The sequence below is a fragment of the Choloepus didactylus genome, chromosome 9 (assembly GCF_015220235.1).
Source record: "Choloepus didactylus isolate mChoDid1 chromosome 9, mChoDid1.pri, whole genome shotgun sequence".
Lineage (NCBI taxonomy): Eukaryota > Metazoa > Chordata > Mammalia > Pilosa > Megalonychidae > Choloepus > Choloepus didactylus.
This window is the reverse complement of record NC_051315.1, coordinates 6,627,749-6,649,785: the sequence shown is the minus strand read 5'-3', so window position 1 is coordinate 6,649,785 and position 22,037 is coordinate 6,627,749. Positions and strand designations below refer to the sequence as shown.

At 39.3% G+C, this 22,037-nt stretch overlaps 2 protein-coding genes, 1 non-coding gene and 1 pseudogene across 8 annotated transcripts in view; 1 reads left to right on the top strand and 3 right to left on the bottom strand.

The window, feature by feature from the left end:
* The window catches only part of IWS1 (interacts with SUPT6H, CTD assembly factor 1), a 54,606-nt gene extending 40,093 nt beyond the window's left edge, over positions 1 to 14,513 (bottom strand). For 5 of the 6 annotated variants that reach the window (XR_005218759.1, XR_005218760.1, XR_005218761.1 and 2 more), the window contains exons 1-2: positions 14,209 to 14,513; positions 11,996 to 12,111 (exon numbers count right to left, since the gene is read on the bottom strand). Coding sequence is in view for 2 of the 6 variants with exons in the window: in XM_037849239.1 (XP_037705167.1) it covers positions 11,996 to 12,111; positions 14,209 to 14,242 (150 nt within the window). In the remaining 4 variants the exon portion in view is untranslated. The remainder of the gene's footprint in view (positions 1 to 11,995; positions 12,112 to 14,208) is intronic. The other variant, XM_037849241.1, reaches the window with a different exon arrangement.
* A 2,443-nt stretch (positions 14,514 to 16,956) lies between these two features.
* On the bottom strand, positions 16,957 to 17,505 carry LOC119544568 (annotated as a pseudogene).
* Positions 17,506 to 20,314: 2,809 nt separating this feature from the next.
* On the bottom strand, positions 20,315 to 20,421 carry LOC119545053. Its single transcript, XR_005219030.1, has one exon. It is a non-coding gene; the product is annotated as a U6 spliceosomal RNA (small nuclear RNA).
* Positions 20,422 to 20,820: 399 nt separating this feature from the next.
* On the top strand, positions 20,821 to 21,795 carry LOC119544567 (arginine-fifty homeobox-like). Its single transcript, XM_037850027.1, has one exon. The coding sequence runs from the start codon at positions 20,821 to 20,823 to the stop codon at positions 21,793 to 21,795; it is 975 nt and encodes a 324-aa protein (XP_037705955.1).
* Positions 21,796 to 22,037: the final 242 nt, after the last annotated feature.

Here is a 22,037-nt window from a genome sequence, read left to right as displayed (position 1 = left end):
GTGCTAGCCAGGGCAATCCGGCAAGACAAAGAAATAAAAGGCATCCAAATTGGAAAAGAAGAAGTAAAACTGTCATTGTTTGCAGATGATATGATCTTATATCTGGAAAACCCTGAGAAATCGACGATACAGCTACTAGAGCTAATAAACAAATTTAGCAAAGTAGCGGGATACAAGATTAATGCACATAAGTCAGTAATGTTTCTATATGCTAGAAATGAACAAACTGAAGAGACACTCAAGAAAAAGATACCATTTTCAATAGCAACTAAAAAAATCAAGTACCTAGGAATAAACTTAACCAAAGATGTAAAAGACCTATCCAAAGAAAACTACTTAACTCTACTAAAAGAAATAGAAGGGGACCTTAGAAGATGGAAAAATATTTCATGTTCATGGATAGGAAGGCTAAATGTCATTAAGAAGTCAATTCTACCCAAACTCATCTACAGATTCAATGCAATCCCAATCAAAATTCCAACAACCTACTTTGCAGACTTGGAAAAGTTAGTTATCAAATTTATTTGGAAAGGGAAGATGCCTCGAATTGCTAAAGACACTCTAAAAAAGAAAAACAAAGTGGGAGGACTTAACACTCCCTGACTTTGAAGCTTATTATAAAGCCACAGTTGCCAAAACAGCATGGTACTGGCACAAAGATAGACATATAGATCAATGGAATCGAATTGAGAATTCAGAGATAGACCCTCAGATATATGGCCGACTGATCTTTGATAAGGCCCCCAAAGTCACTGAACTGAGTCATAATGGTCTTTTCAACAAATGGGGCTGGGAGAGTTGGATATCCATATCCAAAAGAATGAAAGAGGACCCCTACCTCACACCCTACACAAAAATTAACTCAAAATGGACCAAAGATCTCAATATAAAAGAAAGTACCATAAAACTCCTAGAAGATAATGTAGGAAAACATCTTCAAGACCTTGTATTAGGCGGCCACTTCCTTGACTTTACACCCAAAGCACAAGCAACAAAAGAAAAAATAGATAAATGGGAACTCCTCAAGCTTAGAATTTTCTGCACCTCAAAGGAATTTCTCAAAAAGGTAAAGAGGCAGCCAACTCAATGGGAAAAAATTTTTGGAAACCATGTATCTGACAAAAGACTGATATCTTGCATATATAAAGGAATCCTACAACTCAATGAGAATAGTACAAACAGCCCAATTATAAAATGGGCAAAAGATATGAAAAGACAGTTCTCTGAAGAGGAATTACAAATGGCCAAGAAACACATGAAAAAATGTTCAGCTTCACTAGCTATTAGAGAGATGCAAATTAAGACCACAATGAGATACCATCTAACACCGATTAGAGTGGCTGCCATTAAACAAACAGGAAACTACAAATGCTGGAGAGGATGTGGAGAAACTGGAACCCTTATTCATTGTTGGTGGGACTGTATAATGGTTCAGCCACTCTGGAAGTCAGTCTGGCAGTTCCTTAGAAAACTAGATATAGAGTTACCATTCCATCCAGCGACTGCACTTCTCGGTATATACCCGGAAGATCGGAAAGCAGTGACACGAACAGATATCTGCACGCCAATGTTCATAGCAGCATTATTCACAATTGCCAAGAGATGGAAACAACCCAAATGTCCTTCAACAGATGAGTGGATAAATAAAATATGGTATATACACACGATGGAATACTACGCGGCAGTAAGAAGGAACAATCTCGTGAAACATATGACAACATGGATGAACCCTGAAGACATAATGCTGAGAGAAATCAGCCAGGCACAAAAAGAGAAATATTATATGCTACCACTAATGTGAACATTGAAAAATGTAAAACAAATGGTTTATAATGTAGAATGTAGGGGAACTAGAGATAGAGAGCAATTAAGGAAGGGGGAACAATAATCCAAGAAGAACAGATAAGGTATTTAACGTTCTGGGGATGCCCAGGAATGATTATGGTCTGTTAATTTCTGATGGATATAGTAGGAACAAGTTCACAGAAATCTCGTTATATTAGGTAACTTTCTTGGGGTAAAGTAGGAACAGGTCGGAAGTAAAGCAGTTATCTTAGGTTAGTTGTCTTTTTCTTACTCCCTTGTTATGGTCTCTTTGAAATGTTCTTTTATTGTATTTTTTTTTCATACAGTTGATTTAAAAAAAAAAAAGGGGGGGGGAAAAATATGTAGAGCCCCCTTGAGGAGCCTGCGGAGAATGCAGGGGTATTGGCCTACCCCACCTCGATGGTTGCTAACATGACCACAAACATAGGGGACTGGTGGTTTGATGGGTTGAGCCCTCTACCATAGGTTTTACCCTTGGGAAGACGGCTGCTGTAAAGGAGGGGCTAGGCCTCCCTATATTTGTGCCTAAGAGCCTCCTCCCGAATGCCTCTTTGTTGCTCAGATGTGGCCCTCTCTCTCTAGCTAAGCCAATCTGAAAGGTGAAATCACTGCCCTCCCCACTACGTGGGATCAGACACCCAGGGGAGTGAATCTCCCTGGCAACGTGGAATATGACTCCCGGGGAGGAATGTAGACTGGCATCGTGGGACAGAGAACATCTTCTTGACCAAAAGGGGGATGTCAAAGGAAATGAAATAAGCTTTAGTGGCAGAGAGATTCCAAAAGGAGCCGAGAGGTCACTCTGGTGGGCACTCTTCCGCACAATTTAGACAACCCTTTTTAGGTTCTAAAGAATTGGGGTAGCTGGTGGTGGATACCTGAAACTATCAAACTACAACCCAGAACCCATGAATCTCGAAGACAATTGTATAAAAATGTAGCTTATGAGGGGTGACAATGGGATTGGGAAAGCCATAAGGACCACACTCCCCTTTGTCTAGTTTATGGATGGATGAGTAGAAAAATAGGGGAAGGAAACAAACAAACAGACAAAGGTACCCAGTGTTCTTTTTTACTTTAATTGCTCTTTTTCACTTTAATTATTATTCTTGTTATTTTTGTGTGTGTGCTAATGAAGGGGTCAGGGATTGATTTAGGTGATGAATGTACAACTATGTAATGGTACTGTGAACAATCGAATGTACGATTTGTTTTGTATGACTGCGTGGTATGTGAATATATCTTAATAAAATGAAGATTTAAAAAAAAAAAAAAAGAATGAAAGACGACTCCTACATCACACCCTACACAAAAATTAATTCAAAGTGGATCAAGACTTCAATATAAAAGACAGTACCATAAAACTCCTAGAAGATAATGTAGGGAAACATCTTCAAGACCTTGTATAAGGTGGCCACGTCCTAGACTTTACACCCAAAGCACAAGCAACAAAAGAAAAAATAGATAAATGGGAACTCCTCAAGCTTAGAAGTTTCTGTACCTCAAAGGAATTTGTCAAAAAGGTGAACAGGCAGCCAACTCAATGGGAAAAAAATTTTGGAAACCATGTATCTGACAAAAGAGTGATATCTTGCATATATAAAGAAATCCTACAACTCAATGACAATAGTACAAACAGCCCAATTATAAAATGGGCAAAAGATATGAAAAGACAGTTCTCTGAAGAGGAAAGACAAATGGCCAAGAAAACACATGAAAAAATGTTCAGCTTCACTAGCTATTAGAGAGATGCCAATTAAGACCACGATGAGATACCATCTCACACCAATTAAAACGGCTGCCACTAAACAAACAGGAAACTACAAATGCTGGAGAGGATGTGCAGAAATCGGAACTCTTATTCATTGTTGGTGGGACTGTATAATGGTTCAGCCACTCTGGAAGTCACTCTGGCAGTTCCGTAGAAAATGAGATATACAGTTACCCTTCAATCCAGCAACTGCACTTCTTGGTATATACCCGGAAGATCTGAAAGCAGTGGTATCTACATGCCAATGTTCATAGCAGCATTTTTCACAATTGCGAAGAGATGGAAACAACCCAATGTCCTTTAACAGATGAGTGGATAAATAAAATGTGGTATATACACAAGATGGAATACTAAGCAGCAGTAAGAAGCAACAATGTCGTGAAACAAATGACAACATGGATGAACCTCGAAGACATAATGCTGAGCGAAATAAGCCAGGCACAAAAAGAGAAATATTATATGCTACCACTAACGTGAACATTGAAAAATGTAAAATAAATGGTTCATAATGTAGAATGTAGGGGAACTAGTGACAGAGAGCAATTAATGAAGAGGGAATGATAACCCAATAACAGATAAGCTATTGTGGGTAAATTAAAGTTCTGGGAAGGCCCAGGAATGACTTTGGTTTGTTAATTTCTGGTGGATATGGTAGAAACAAGCTCACAGAAATGTTGCTATATTAGGTTATTTTCTTGGGGTAGAGTAGGAACATGTTGGAAGTAAAGTAGTTATTTTAGGTTAGCTGTCTTTTTCTTAATCCCTTGTTACAGTTTGTTCGAAATTTTTTTATTTTATGTTTTTATTTTTATTTTTTGATACAGTTCATAGTTAATTAAAAAAAAAAAAGAATTAAAAAAAAGTGAAAAAAATATGCAGAGCCCCCTTGAAGAGGTGGTGGAGAATGTAGGGGTGTTGGGCTTCCCCACCTCGATGGTTGCTGATGTGCTCACAGACATAAGGACTGGTGGTTTGATGGGCTGAGTCCTCCACCACAGGACTTGCCCTTGGGAAGACTGTTGCTGGAAAGGAGGGGCTAGGCCTGCCTATAATTGTGCCTAAGAGTCTCCTCCTGAATGCCTCTTTGTTGCTCAGATGTGGCCCTCTCTCTCTACCTAAGCCAAATTGGGAGGTGAAATCAATGCCCTACCCCTCCACATGGGATCTGACACCCAGGAGAGTCAATCCCCCTGGCAACGTGGAATGTGACTCCAGGGGAGGAATTTAGACCCGGCATCATGGGATGGAGAACATCTTCTTGACCAAAAGGGGGATGTGAAAGGAAATGAAATAAGTTTCAGTGGCAGAGAGATTCCAAAAGGAGCCGAGAGGTCACTCTGGTGGGCACTCTTACAAACAATATAGACAACCCTGTTTAGGTTCTAATGAATTGGAGTGGCTAGCAGTGAATATCTGAAGCTATCAAACTACAACTCAGAACTCCTGAATCTTGAAGACAATTGTATAAAAATGTAGCTTATGAGGGGTGACAATGTGACTGGGAAAGCCATATGGCCACACTTCCCTCTGTCCAGTGTATGGATGGATGAGTAGAAAGATGGGGGGAAAAAAAAGGCACCCAGTGTTCTTTTTTTACTTTAATCATTCTTTTTCACTTTAATTTTTATTCTTATTATTTTTGTGTGTGTGGTAATGAAAGTGTTCAAGAATTAATTTTGGTGATGAACTCACAACTATATAATGGCACTGTGAACAACTGAACGTACGCTTTGTATGACTGCATGGTATGTAAATATATCTCAATAAAAAATGTTCTCACATGTGGGAGAACAAATAAATGTCAGCCATGCAAAGCATTGAAAAGGGATCGTATTTGGGAAAAAAACATAATCAAAGCAAACTGGAGTCTATGGTCAACAGTAACACTGTAATATGCTTCCATTAAATGTAACAAAGGTAATATACCAAAGTTAAATGTGTATGAGAGGGAGGGTTATGGGAAAAAAAAAGTCAGTAGTGTTTCTGTACACTAGTAATCACCTAACCAAGGAGGCAATAATAAGAAGAAAATTCCATTCACAACAGCAATTAAAAGAATCAGGCATACAGGAATAAACTTAATTAAGAGTATAAAAGACCTGTACACTGAAAACAACAAAACATTGCTAAAAGAAATCAAAGACCTAAATAGGTGGAAAGACTTCCGTGTTCATGGATAGGAGGTTAAATGTTAGAGAGTCAATTCTAGCCAAATTGATCTACAGATTCAATGCAATATGAATCAAAATTCCAACAATCTATTTTGTAAACTTGGAAAAGTTAGTTAACATTTATTTGGAAGGGAAAGGGGCCTCAAATAGCCAAAAACATCCTGAAAAGGAACGAGGTGGGAAGACTTACACTTCCCAACTTTAAAGCTTATTTATAAAGGCACTGTGGTCAAAACAGCATGGTATTGGCACAAAGCTAGAGATATTAACCAATGGAATAGAACTGAGAGTTTGGAAATAGATCCTCATATCTACAGTCAATTGATTTTTGATAAGGCCCTCAAATCCACTGAACTGGAAAAGAACAGTCTCTTTAATAGATGGGGCTGGGAGAACTGGATATCCATATCCAAAGCAATGAAAGAGAACCCCTACTTCACACCCTATACAAAAATTAACCCAAATGGATCAAAGACCTAAGTATAAGAGCAAGTACCATAAAGCTCCTAGAAGAAAATACAGAGAAACATCTTCAAGACACGGTGATAGGAGGTAGCTTCTTAGACCTTATACTCAAAGCACAAGCAACGAAAGAAAAAACAGATAAACGCGAACTCCTCAAGACTGAACACTTCTGTGTGTCAAAGGACTTTGCTAAAAAGGAGAAGAGGCAGCCAACTCAATGGGAGAGAATATTTGGAAACTATTTATCCCTTATGAGATGAGGGTTTCATATTCAGTACATATAAAGAAATCCTACAACTCAACAAGAGAACAAACAACCCAATTATAGAAGATATGAACAGACATTTTTCCAAAGAGGAAATACAATGGCTAAAAAGCACATGAAAACATATTCATCTTCATTAGCTATTAGGGAAATGCAAATCAAACCACAATGAGATATCATCTCACACCTAGAAGAAGGTCATTGTAAAACAAACAGGAAACTGTAAATGTTGGAGAGGATGTGGAGAAACTGTAACACTTATTTACTACAGGTGGGAAAGTAAAATAGTATAGCCACTGTGGAAGGCAGTTTGGTGGTTCCTCAGAAAACTAAATACTGAGTTGTTGCATGACCAAGCAATTTGCTAACTGGTATATACCCAGAAGATGTAAAAGCAGCGACACAAAGACATTTGCACACTGATGCTCATAGCGGCATTATTCACAATTGTCAAAAGACGGAAACAATCCAGGTGTCCATCAACAGATGAGTGGATAAATAAAATGTGGCATATATATATGATGGAATATTATGCAGCAGTAAGAAGGAATGAGGTCCTGAAATATGTGACAATAGGGATGAACCCTGAGGACATAATGCTGAGTGAAATAAGCCAGACACAAAAGGATAGATATTGTATGATTACACTAACATAAACCACCTAGAAAATATAAACTCGGAGTCTTAAATTGTAGAATATAGGGAACCTAAAGATAGAAGTTAAGAGAAGGGGGACTGGTTACCTAATATGTAGAGTTGTTAACAAGGTTGAACTTAAAAAAGTTTGGGAATGGATAGAAGTGATGGTAGTTCGGTATTGGGACTATAAGTAATAGTGCCATACTGAAGGTGAATTTGATTGAAAGGGTTTGTTTAAAGTCATATATCGCACCAATTAGCACTACAAATATAAATAAGCTCATACATGAACTACTACAAATGTATGATACTTATGCAAAGAGTTAATCACAGAGTGGTATATAGGGTAAAATTACCTATTACATGCTATGGACTATTATTTAACAGTAATACCTCACTAGTACCACAACAATATAAGGGGTAGATAATTGGAGGAGATAAGGCATATGGGGTGTTTTGGGTTTTCTTTTTGTGTGTGTGAGGATTTCCTATTTTCCTCTTTGGAGCAATGAAAACTGTCTAAAATTGAGAGTGAATATATTGCACAACTAAGTGAGGATACTGTGAGACACTGTACAGAGAGAATATATGGTATGTGAATATATCTCAATAAAATCTGCAGATTCAAGAAATAAACAAAGATACAAGTGCTGGAGAAGATGTGGAGAAAGAGGTATATCTATTCAATGTCAGTAGGGAAGTAAAGAGGGGGAGCCCCTCTGGAGGGCAGTGTAGCAGATCAATAGGAGCCTAGATATGGGATTGCCAGATGATCATGCAATACTGTTACTAAGAACATACTCGAAAGAACTGAAAGCAGGGACATGATTAGACATTTGCACACTGATGTTATGGTAGCATTATTCATGACTGCCATGGATGGTGGCTGAAGGCTCCACCAACTGATGAGCGTAAGGGTGAATCATGGTATATACATATGATGGAGAATGGTGCAGCTACAGAAAGGAATGAAGTCGAGGCATGCAACGAGATGAATCAATCTAGAAGATATTCTGTTGAGCAAAATAAGCCAGAAACAAAAGGACAAATATTCTATGATCTCATTTAGAAAATGTTTACAAGAAAACTAAGGCCTAGAGTGCAAGCTTTTACAGCAGTCACATTTATTCCTGAGTTTAAATTGTTATTTCTAAATTCTGAGATGTATGCTCTATGTGTGTAACCGGTATTTCCCTGAACTTTGGGTACCTGTGTAACACTCGAGACTCAAGAGTCCTGCAGCTCAAAAGCTGAAAAAGAGATCAGACTTCAGTTAGAGATATGAATGAAGTTGATCTGGTTAGGACTAAGGTAAAGCAGAACACAGGGTAAAGGGTGATATTGTCTGTATTTTAAATCTTCAACTTCTGTGAGACCAAAGGAAGAGATGTTTATTTAAATTTTCTGTAGCACACTAACTTAACCTGTCTAGTCAATTTAAACATCCTAAATACATGGAGCCTAGGGTAGGGAATGAGATCTTATTACTGCAAAGCTAAGCCTTCCTATAATTATGCCTAAGAGTCACCCCCCAGAGAACCTCTTTTGTTTGCTCAGATGTGACCTCTCTCTCTCTCTCTCTCAGCCAAATTCTGCAAATAAACTCACTTCCCACCTCCCCCCGCAAAAGGGACATGACTCCCAAGAAGGAGCCTGGCCCTGGAACCGTAGGATTGACAATGCCTTCTTGACCAAAAGGGGGAAAAGAAATGAAACAAAATAAGATTTCAGTGGCTAAGAGATTTCAAATAGAGTCAAGAGGTCATTTTGGAGGTTACTCTTATGCAAGCCTCAGCCAGATATTACAAATTGTCATGGTAAGCCAAGCCCCAACCAACAATATTACTGACAACCCTAAAGAATACCCTGGGCTCTATTTAAGACTCTACAAAAGTTTTACTTATTAAGTTTATTTTTTTAGAAACTTACAATCTCCAGATTGTTTCTATCCCAGATAAGCCTTGATACCCAGAGGTACCAGTCTCTCCAAGAGCATTAACCAGTTCCATTCCTCTACCCCATACTTTTGACATGTTTTAGCATCAAGAAGTGAGAAGGATCATTGAGCTAATACCTCTGAAGACTGAAAGATTGATCAAATGAGAGGGAGGAGTTGTAACAGAGAAGTTAGGATTTAACAAGTGATTATCACTACTGAATCATTACAAAGATATTTCTCTTTAGTTTCTAGTGTATTAGAATAGCCAGAAGGAAACACCTGAAATGGATGAACCACAACCCAGTAGCCTTGATGTCTGATAATGATTATATAACTACATAGCTTTTAGCTTGTGACGGTGTGATTGTAAAAGCCTTGTGACTGATACCCTTTTTATTGTCTATGGTTAGATGAGTAATATAATAAAGACATGCATGGGAAAAAAAAGTAAAATGTAGGGGACCTAGAGATAGACAGAAGCTAGAGAAAGGGGAGCGGTTACCTAATATGTATAGAACTGTTAACAAGGTTGAACATAAATGTTTGGGAACGGACGGAGGTGATGGTAGCTCGTTTTTGGGATTATAAGAAATAGTAATACATTGTAGGTGAATTTGAAAGTAGTTGTTTAAAGTCATGTATGTAAATAAGTTATTGCATGAACCACTAAAAATGTAAAAAAAAAAATAATATAGGGGTGTATGGGAAAAAACACAATTATTGCAAACTACGGACTATAGATATCAGTAATGTTTTAATATTCTTTCATTAATATTCTACACCAGTACTATGGGTCAGCAAAAGCGGGGGATAGGAGACAATCTGGGTTTTATTCTTTTATTATTATTTCTGTTCTGAAGTCATGAAAATGTTGTAAAATTGATCATGCAGATGCATGGCCAAGTATGTGATGATACTATGAGTCAGTGATTGGATGGTTGTGTGGGATGTGAATATATCTCAATAAAATTGGAGGAAAAATGTTTACAGCAACTTCCTTTGTTACAATAGCTAAGTAGTCTAAATGTCAATAATTAGGGAATAGCTGAATAAATAATGGTGCATCCATGCTATAAATATTATTCAACCATTAAAAATTATGCTTAAGGAGAATGCTTAATGACATGGGAAAATAGTTAAACCACAATCTTAGGTGAAAAGATTACAAATATGTAGCTATAAAATATATATAGTAAAATCTCAAATAAACTGACTCCATTTCATTACAAAAGAGTACTTCAAGATGCTTATTTCACTTATAACTGAAGCATGAGGCCAACAGATGATCTCACTGTTGGTTTTAAACACACTAGTCAATCTCCTGAGGCTGTTTTCCAAAGTGGAAACTTAAAATATTATAATAACTGTACTGTAACAATATTTCAGTTGTCCCATATACCCTTCTTTCTTCTAACACAGTAACCAGAGATCTTCTCTATAAATGATCCACTCCTCATTGTTTCCACAAAGACGTTAATTTCTTATACATTCTGAATATATCCAAACCAAAATCACACCTAAGTAATTTCTACCTAAGGTAGGAACTTAGTCTAAATTTTTAAGGGCCTTCAAAAGCTGAGTGACATCAAAGGAACAGAAAGATAAGCCTTTCCCACACCCTATTTACCTCTGACCTTCACCTGCCCCAAACTCATGCCGCTTAGCCACACTGGCCTTCTTGGTGTTCCCTGAAGACATCAAGCACATTCTAACTGCAGGGTTTTTGTCTAGAATGTTCTCCCCCTACACCATTCTCTCACATTCCTTCACACCTTGGCTCAAATGTCACTTTCTCAGTAAGGCCTACATGGACCAAATCACAATTTTAACACTGAAATCTGCCCTGGCACCCTTCACTTGGTTCTGATTTTCTCTTTTCCCCACAGCACATATCAACTTTTAAAAAACAATAGAAATTTTTAAAAGAGTATATTGTCTAATGTCTTTCTCCTCCCCTATCTACCCTCCACCCCATAGAATAAAAATCCAAGAAGAAAAGGATTTTGGCGGTGTTAAGTACTTTTTCTGACACTGATACATCCAAAGTGCTTAAAAAAGAACCCGACACACAGATGTTCAATACATATTTGTTGGATGTGTGAAAATACTAATGACATGTCAAAGGACAGAGTATCTGTACAACTTAAATTGGATAATTTTCGGTACACGTGTAATCAAGCATAATACATGACATAAAATTCTTAGAAGAAAACTTTTCCACTTTTACATTCCTATGTGCCTCAGTTTGTGTCCACCAAAGACACAAATGTCCACCAACACAAAATGCTGAAAAACATTCCAATTTTATTTTGTTAACATCATGCAGTAGAGAATGTATCACCTGAGAGATAAATTAGTTTTTAAATATTTAAGTATTAGGCCACACAGACTGAAATGCTGTACACAGATCCAATGCTACTTTGTAGTATTAAAAATGGCTTTTTAAATTACATTTGCTTTCTGTTATTACATACACCATTACATACATTGTTACAGTTCAAGTTGAGAAGTCCAAATCCTGACATAAATTTTGACAGCTGACAGTCCCCAAATTTTTAATTTTAAATGGTATTTCTCCAGATTTCAATGGCTCACTGTCTCGTTAAGATATCACTTCGGGAATGGGGAAGCCTAGTCAAATATCAAAGGCCCGACCCATTTTCTGAATCAATAGACAGGGTAGAAAACTTCCTCATATTTGAAATGAGACCCAACCAGACCTTTTCCCCTGTGATTTTATATGTGGCCAGGCTTTCCCCATTTATTTATTCTTAACATAATTCCCTATTGATTTATATTCATTTGCTCCCAGGGTCTGAAGCCTAACCCCTATGATGGGGTCTCTACAACTCCAACATACACCAGTTCTTGTAGAACGCAAGGGACAAGGCTCCCCAAAGATGTTGTTTAGCCAATACCTCTGAATGATGCTCTACACTTCCAGTGTCTGATCCAGAGTGCTGCTCATTTACACCATCCTCAACGTCTGACCCTGAATCCCGTTCATCCTGCACTGGGGTAGCGCCACCATCATCTGCTTAAAAATAAAACAAAAACCCACTTGAGGGGTAAGATGGATGACATCTACAACTGAAATGAACACATTGAATCAAGAATAATTTAAGGAAAAAATGTTACCACTGACAAAGCATAACCGGTCAAGTTAATCTTTTAAACAAGACGTTACAGTACTCATACTAATATTAACAATCATAAACCATATTGTGACATATGTGGCAGCAAAAATATATCATAAACAGAATACAAAGCTTAAGAAACATCACTAAAGACCAAGTCAACAACCACTAAATAACAGCGTGCTGTTTATCTAACAAAACCAAACTATTTCAACGTTATGTTAAAAACCAAGTCTTTATTTCTTTCCAGAGCACTTACCATTTCTAATTTACTATGTGATTTACCAAGTTATTTCGCTTAATTGGGGTCTTTCCCCACTTCAATGTAAGTGTCACAAGAGCTGAGATTTGGGTTCACTGCTCAATCCCTGGAGCCCAGAATACTGTCTGGTACATGATTAATGCTCAGTTTATGAATGAAGAGCACAAGGAACTCCAATCATCCAGAAATTGAGTAAATCATTTAAGTAAAGCACATCCTGGAATATAAGAAAATGGTTTGTAAAGATGAACTGCTACCTAACATTAACAAATACTTTAAAAATACAAAGCAAAATTGTATTGGAAAAGTAATTGTACTGAAAGGGATTTAAGGCTGTTGGAAGATACGGAAGACCTGGCAAGAGGGTCAGGGTCAGTAAAAATAAACAAATTTTAAAAATGGAAACTGTCAACTTCGGGGAGTGGGGAACTGTGTAAGAACCGAATCTACTAATGACCTACTTGCCTAAGGAGTGAAGAATACATAATCCTAACAAAAATGAGTAATTTTGAAATTTAACGAAAATCTGTCCTCCAACAGTGGAGAAGAGAGCACACAAGAGGTTAAAATAGTATCAGAGCATAATAGGAAATCCTTACAGAATGCCTCAAAATGATACACAAGAAATATGGCAGTTAGGAATATGGCAGTAAATCATGCCCCCCCAAGCCCAAATGGGGCTAAAAGAATGGAAAGTCGCTGGAAGGGTAAGTCAGAGAACTGCTATTCTTTTATGACTTCTAGCACTCGAACTGTGTACATGTGTCACATGTAATTACTTTTTTAAAAACACAAATGAATCGAAAAACTTTTGAAAGCATCAGGAAAATGTTTTAAGCAAAACAAACAAAAAGGCTTGCTTGGAAAAGCGTTTGCAATCATTACTATTTACCGTCAAGTATAAAAAAATAGAAGTGAACTTAAGACAGAGAAGTTTTACATTCAAACAATTATTTAAGCCCTTTTGATTGATTTAGAACGCCCAACAGAAAGCAGCATCTCCAGTGGATGCCCCTTGTAAGCTCCAGGACAGAGAGAAAGCAAAGGTAACGTTTTCCTCCCCCACTAGGTCCTACCTTTTTCATCTATCTCCGGTACCCAGCACAGTTACTAGTACGAAGTGGGAAGTGTTTACTGAATAAACAGGGAAGAATAAGGGAGATCAAACTTCAGTGGGGAGAAAGAGGAAAGATCTCAAGGTGAAGTAAAGACACAAAAATCAACAGTAAGTGCTAAGGGCACACTTCTTTCTCAAAAACATTTACGCAACTCAAATTCCTACGCTTTCTTTACTGGGAAACCACTCCCGCAAGCGAAGGTCAAAAGCAGCAGTAACTGGGAGTGAAAAGTCTAGGTGGGGTCCACCACCCCCCTCACCGACAAGCTCCACTGGAGTCTCGAAAACACTCTCAACTGCTGAAACATCCCCTATCGGAAAGATCGCTTCTTCCCTAGCACTTTGCACGCCGTAGGAGATGAATATGTAGAAGGGGCCTCCCTGTTTCAGCAAAACCCTTCGCCGCTTCAGAACTCGGCTTTCCCTCTAGAATCCCCTTTCGGGGTTCCAACTTCGGGGCCTGCGGCCGGCTCTTCCCGCTCCGTCTCGCCGACCACCTCGGGCCGGGGCAGGGAACATCTCCGCGGCCTCCCTCCTCTCCCCCGCGATGATGCGAAGCCCCGACCCGATGAGTGGCCGCCGGGTTCCCCCGCCCTGTCCCCGGCCTTGCCCCACCTGACTGGTCGCCGCAGTAATATTCCGAGTCCATGGCGGGCGGGCTCTCGGCGGGGAGTGTCCGCGCCCCGCGCCGCCCCCGTCACCTCCTTCCCGGCGGTGTGTCCCCCGATGGCGCGGCTCGGTGTTCAGAACCTCCCGCTCGACCGGAGGACCTCGGAGAGCAGAGAGCAAGGCACCGACAACGGCAGAAGCGAAAGCCCCGACCTGGGGATCTCAACAGAAGAGACCGTACCCCAGCGGCGAGCAGAGGTGCGGACCAGCGCGCTAATTCCCAGAAGCACCTCTGGGGCCAAAATGGCGCCTACCCGCGACCCTCAGAGGAACGCAGAGCGCAGGCGCCGCCACTCGTCAAGCAGCCAATGAGAAGGTGCGCCGGAAGTGGCGCAAGGCTTGGCAGGAAAGAACACCGGCAAAATGGGGGGGAAAGTCCGGCTTTAGTTAATTGCCTTCCCGCGAAAGACCCTGGTTTGTCTCCCATGGAGATGAAAATGTTACGTTCTTGGTTGTCTCTCCGCGCCTTAATTAAGGAACTTCTGAGTTACTCTTACGACGTATGAAAATCTTCTAAAATTAACATTTTCCATCCTGCTGCCCACTAGCTACCGCTCCCGTCATGCAGCTGATTCCCGCCCACAATACGTGAAGGAGGTGGCGCACTGTTCTTTGGGACCTGTAGTTCGAAGCTGTGGGTGTTAGGATACGTTGCTAAGTGGCGTGATCAAAACTGCCACCTTTCAAGGCATTTTCTTCCTTTTTTAAAAATAATGACTTAATTTCCACCTTAAGACGCCATTTCATCAACATTAGGAAGTTCGTGCACCCTGAGGAAGGTGACAGTGTTGAACTGTATCTGAGCCCCATGGCTAGGAAACATCCCCACCTTTTGTATTCCCGGCAAAGGCTTACTCTGAAGAACCATCTTTCCCCATATGACTTAAAACTCGTTGTTCACCGATCTCCGATCCGTTATTTCTTATGTCTCCCATAAGATTCGGGGGCCATCCCCTTTTGCCTGAATCTGCTGATAAGGCCAGACGTGGGCCATCTACCATTCTTTACCTGTTGAATAATTAGCTGGGATTAGAACCGTTTGCTCCCCTGAAACTAGCTAGACACAGAGATAAACCTATCTTGTTCAACTGACTGACTGAAACCTCCCCTGATTGCAAAACAATACCCTCTGTAAATCATCCAATCTTCCTCTCTTTAAAAGTCTAGGGTAAAATCACCCTCCTGAGACAGTCCGGTCTTCATATCTGGGGTCCTCTTCCTATTGCAAAAGCCTGAATAAAATTAATTTCCTTGTTCGTTTTTGTCTTTGACAAGGTGGAGAACTTTCTTACCTTTTGATTGGAGGAGGGCCAGTTGAGGGATAGATAAAGATCCACCAGGAGGTGTAGACTTGCAGAAATAGAGCCTTTGGTTGTTTGGCAAAGCACACATCTTGGACTAGATTTCTGGGCATGCCTAGCCTGCTGTAAGAACTCATGGGGTGTACTGGAGGTGCACCTGCCATCTTGGAATCCATCTTGGAATCAAGAGATGTGGGTTCTGGCATATCTTCTCAGAATGCCCTTGGTCAAATACATTCCAGTTTTGATAATCTACAGATGCATGAACCTTTGATCAGCCAGCAGATTATGCTGGCAAAATCTGGTTCTAGGCTCCGGAAAAGGATGAAAGAAGGGAAAGAGGTGGGGGTGGGGTGGGATGAGGTTAGTGTTGACCCTCTGAAATTTTACATTTTCCTATAGGATGGTCCAGGGGTATTATTCTCCATTTAGTGTAACAGCTTTTTTTTTTTTTTTTGGGGGGGGGGGTGAGGATCTGATTTTTTTTATTTACTTTTTTTATTGAGATTCTTCACATACTGTACAATTGTCCAAAGAGCCAAACTGTATAATCGATTGCCCAAGGTACCATCATACAGCTGTGCATCCATCACCACAATTAATTTTTTTTCAATGTTTAGAACATTTTCATTACTCCAGAAGAAAAATAAAGACAAAAAAACAAACTCAAATCCTCCCATACCCCTAACAACCCCCCTCCATTATTGATTCATAGTTTTGGTGTAGTTCATTTGTTACTGTTGATGAAAGAATGTTAAAATACTACTCACTGTAGTATATAGTTTGCAATAGGTATATATTTTTTCCTTCTATACCCCTCTAGTGTTAACTTCTCGTTATAGTGTCGTACATTTGTTCTAGTTCATGAGAGAGATTTCTAATATTGGTACAGTTAATCACAGACATTGTCCACCACAAGGTTCACTGTTTAATACATTCCTGTCTTTTAACCTCCAACTTTCCTACTGGTGACATCCATGACTCTGAGCTTACCCTTTCCACCACCTCCACACACCATTCAGCACTCTTAGTTATTATCACAACATGCTACCATCACCTCTGTCCATTTCTTAACGTTTAAGTTCACTGTAGTTGAACTTAATAAGCAATCGCTCCCCATTCTTTAGCCTTGTTCTATATCCTGGTAACTTATATTTCATGTCTATGAGTTTACATATTATGATTACTTCAAATCAGTGAGACCATACAATATTTTCCTTTTGTGTCTGACTTATTTCACTCAATATAGTGCCCTCAAGGTTTCTTCATCAACCCATTTTTTTTTTTTGACAGCTCCTGCATCATGTTTATTTGTACAAATAGCACAGGAGTACCCAGCACTGTGCACATGGCAGCCCGAGGGTCATTCCAGTCCTTCCATCCTAGGAGAGCTCTACTCAGGAGCCTTTGTAGGGGCCTGGGCACCTTTGGGAGCCTGACCGGGAGCAGTAGACTGAGCTGGAGCCAGAGCCTGGGCCTTGGTTTTAGCCTTGGCCTTGGACTTTGGTCAGCAGAGTCTGAGACCCTTGGTGATGTGCACACGAGCACACTTCTGGAGCTTGGGGTGGGCAATGTAGGCCAGGCGACTGAGCTTGCAGCTACCACTCTTTGGGATCTTGGGCTTGACCTTCCTGGGCTTTACTAAGGCCTTGATGGCCTCTGCATGTGCGCTCATGGCCTTGGCATTGTAGGCCTGTATCTTCTTCAGGCGCTTCTTATTATGCTTCTTGGCAAAACACATGTTCCTCAAGAACTTGGGGTCCACCCCCTTAAGCGATTCATATCTTTGTGATCGGGGCCTCTCAATGCCATTTCTGTGCCATTTCTGGGGCTGCTTGTGCGTGGTGTGGCTCTCTGTCTTGGCCACGTCTGCACCCTTGCCCAGTTGGGGCTTAGCTGAGCTGTAATCGCTTGCTCGGAGACTGCTGCTCTCTAGCACCATGAGGCTTTGCAGTTCAGGCTGTGGTGGGAGGGGTCTCCCAACTTGGATCCATGGTTTTTACTTACAGATTTTATGCTGCCATCTTGGGCATTCCTCCCAATTCAGGTTGTTGTATGATGAGTGGACGGCCACGTTTGTCCCCCCACAGTTATTCCAGATTATTTACTAGTTGTTCCTGGTTGTTTATTAGTTGTTGCAGGGAGACAAACTAGCTTCCGCTCCTCTCTATGCTGCCATCTTCTTCCATCCCTCTGTAACAGCTTTTTTTTTTTTAAGCAGAAACTAGCACTTGATTAAATTACTATCAATTATTTGTATCAAGCAAACAATCAGGATAAAGGATTAATGATTAAAGGGGATAGGGGCTAGAGAAAAGATTTTTAAAAAAGATCTATTACAATCCAAAGCTGGCAGGTAAACCTATTTTTAAAATATGCTAACCCACTTACAACTTTTAATGCATTAAATGAGGTTTTAATCCAATGAGAAAAGTACATGAGTAACTAAAATGTGAAAAAGAGGCAGACTATGACTAAACACAGAGAAAAAGTCATAACATCAAGGTTTGTATATAAAAAGAATATCCTTAAGCCTTATGTACAAAAGCAATATTTAAGTAATATGCAAATTAATCTACATAACTTTCCATAAATCACAAAGAGAGGTACACAAACAAAATGAAAATAAGACATCCTTTTTCCAACCCTTCAGTCTCTTCCAAATGTTTGATATTGTGGAGAAAAATACAACCAAATTTGGTAAGAGAAAAATAAACATATATACTAGTTATTTTCCATTTCAGTTTTAACACATTACAAAAGAGGTTACTTTTTATGCATTGCAATGATAATAATCACATTTCAGTTAAACAGTAATGCAATGGTTTGGAATAGCTGCCACAAACAATACGCATTTTGGAAAAGCTTATTCTTAAATTATTTCCAAAATAAAAGAAGTGCCCTTTAAATTTTTCATTAGTTGAATCTTCAATTCAGACAACCAAAAAATTGATTTTTAAAAAATTTCTGAAAAGTTTTAGCAATGACTGAAATTGTCTTGTGGAGTTTTTATGGTAGATGACAAAATTTCTCAATTTACACACATTTTAATTATTTTTGCTGCATGTAATCAAATGAATTTTGCAAATAATTTCCTCATATTGCCTTCTAATTCCATTTGCAATTCCCTTCATGGAAAAATCATGTTGAAGAAGAAGTTTCAAAATAGTAATACTTAACATTATTTTTAAGAACAATGTAAAATTAATGAACATGCCATTTATTCTTTACTGAACTTTTTTGAGGAAATAGGTATAGTTAGATGGGAAAGTCATCACTATTAACTGACTGAAATTCAGATTTAATAAAGGAACAGGATGTTTAGGCAAATAATTTAGAAATGAATCTCTGCACTTTTTTTTTTTTTTGGTTTTTTTAATTGCCTAACCAATAGACAAGTTTAAAAAAAAACCCCAATGGGGTGAAATATTTGGAAAAGCAGTGTTAACAATAATAGTGTTAACTGTTCTAATCTTATTATAATTTCAATTAGCAATACAAAGTTTAACAGAACTCACTAAGAAATCATCCCCATTTCCTAATTTAATGATGGAGAATAAAGTATTGCACTTTATTATTCAACACAAAATAATGTAGCCAACAGTAACATACAGATACGCAATTTAATATTTATTATATGCATTTTATATACATTATTTTTCAACAGTTGTACATTTGCTATGTGATACAATCTTCAAAAATTGCTGATTCATAAGTTTGTAAAACCAAAAGTTTACAAAACTCATCAAAACTCGCAAATTCATCAGAAAAGTTTTTTTGGAAGACTAGAAAAAATACTTTATTCTCTTAATCATGCATTACACAAACAAAATCTTTAGTTACACCATAAAATTAAACACATCTGAAAAAATAAAAACAGGGATAACTATTCCAAAGAGCAGATCTCTACATCCTGATTCAACTATTTTTGTATGTTATTTGAAATGCAAATAAAATTTTTACTTATAATATTTTTAGACAAGATATTTTTGTTTGGAATCATGATAAACCAAGTTACACATATCTGGGGGGAACCACCTCAGTTTGTAACTTAAACTCTAAAATATTCTATTTTTAGTCTACTTTAGACTATTCAAAGAGTTCCAAAATAGATATTGAGGGCCCCTTAGCACATTGATAAAAGGATGTAAAGACCAACAAAAAGTGAAATAAATAATAATAGGCCATTAGCAAGATGAATAATCCTTGATAAATAAACTTGTAAATACAGTAAGATGTACAAAATATCACATAGTGATAAGATGCCAAGATTAGTTTTTTTTTTCTTTTTTAAGAGTTCATTTGGAGTAGTAAACCCGTCTGTTTCATTTTAATACACTTAATAGTTCTTGGTTTATAAAGACAGTTTATAATGAGGGAGTTAGCATCTTTATGGAAGGACTTGGCTGAGCTATAGGCAAAAGAAGGAAAGCGTGTAGTCACACAGCAGTGGGTCAGTGAAATCTCTGTTTTAGGGTTGTATAAAGCGGAAAAAACTTCAATACAATCTTGATAAAAATTAGAATTTTATCCAAACCTTTGTGCAACTAATGCTAAAATATTTTAAGTTAAATTTTCTTTTTTCTTTAAAGCAAAATAAGTTTAAAAGGGAATCTGTGGCATTCAACTGATAAACTGAATATCACTAAGAGATGAAAAAAACCTACTCTTGGAGCTCACTTCCCCCGACAAGAGCACCACATTCCTAAACCCTAAGGCAGCACACAAAGTCCAAAATAAAGTCTTCTTGTAAAAATACGGAACGCTTCACGAATTTGCGTGTCATCCTTGCACAGGGGCCATGCTAATCTTCTCTGTATCGTTCCAATTTTAGTATATGTGCTGCCGAAGCAAGCACCCTTAACAGCTTTTTGACATTCAAGTTCTGTCCCTTCAACTTTGGGTTCCGTGTCTTCTCAGGCTGTCCAGAGAATCAGAATAGCCAGGAATTCACCATATCTGGGCCTGAAGGTATGAAATTAAAATATTCACTTCCCTCCGTTTGGTAAACAGGACCACAGAGTCTAAACGCTCTTCCAATGCGAGTGGGTGAGACTGTACCTGTGTGAATAGGGGAGGGTGAATTCGGCAGTGGTCTGCAAAGAAGTTCAGTGAAGGAGGAATGCATTGCAAATCCTGCCTATAAAAAGCCCATGGGCACCATGAGGACACACTGAACAAACTGCATTTCCAGAGAGAGAAACATCAAACAGGACTGAAAATGGATACTTCGAAGGGATTCATGATAGACCTACCAATGGAGCCCTGTGGTGCCCAGATGGGCAGAGGGGCCCCTGGGAATCCCCAGCCTGAAGCTTTTGTCAACATGGGTGATTCCAGCATGAACTTGCTATCACAGAATCCAGCTGATCCCATACCCCTGATGAACAGAATGCCCCTTGAGACTCCCCAGCCAGACCGTTTTATCAATACGCATGGTTCAAGCATGTACTCGGTACCTCAGGATCAAGGCAGTTCCTCAATTTGGAGGAAGCATCATGACCGGACCTCATTCTCCCACAAACAGCATGAAGAATTGGAGTCTCTATTCAGCCAGACCATGTTTCCAGATAAAAATACCCAGAAGGAACTTGCTTTGAAACTCAACATAGAGGAGTCAAGAGTGAAGATTTGGTTCAGGGACTGGCGATCCAAATTGAAGAAGCAGCAGCAGGAGCAACAGCGATCACTGGAGAAACCAAGCCAGATCCTTCCAGCCAAGGAGAATGTGCCCATCTCATCCAGAGCAAGCGCCAATCCTTATTCTTTTTTTCCTGTGGTTTCACATTCCTACAGCTTCCTTCCACATCAGCCATTAGGCCCTTCCAATTGGGCATGGGACTCTGACTTCTCTGGGAATCGCACAAGGGAAACCCAAATGCAAGACCGAGAGTTGGAAATGCTTGTGGCCTCAGTTCCTGCTTTGTACTCCGATGCTTATGACATATCCCAAATCATGGAATTGTACAGTTTTCCTGATGAGAGCGAGATATCCAGCTCTTCCTTCAGCTGTCTATATCAGTATCTCTCACCCACAAGACCTCAGCTAGGAGGACAGGGTAACATGCTCAGCAATTTTGCTGGTCCAGCTGTAGGTCTATCTCCAGAGCGAACCTGGTCCAGTGGGACAAGCCAAGGCTTTGAAGCCTACCGCCTAAGATACAGCCTGGAGTTCCAGAACCCCTCCAGTATGGTGGACTATGGATTTCTGTATCAGAGTGATAGCAAATAGTATAGGCCTCATAGAAGCAGGGTCTTCCCACCCCTTGCACTTGCCTCTCTTCACTCCTTTGTCTACATTTTAACTCAGATATCATGGAAATCTTGTAAAAACTAGAGATTTTCTAAGTATAGCTCAGCACCACACAATGAGCCCCCACAACTCTCCCTGGGGAAAAGCCTTCCCGGTTCCTCAAGTGGCCAATGAGACTCCATAGTGTCCTCTTCCCAAAACTATCTTGTACTTTTTAAAGG

Bases quoted from the DNA above. Each gene is read 5' to 3' on its own strand.
- LOC119544567 (XM_037850027.1), top strand. From the start codon at position 20,821: ATGGAGCCCTGTGGTGCCCAGATGGGCAGAGGGGCCCCTGGGAATCCC.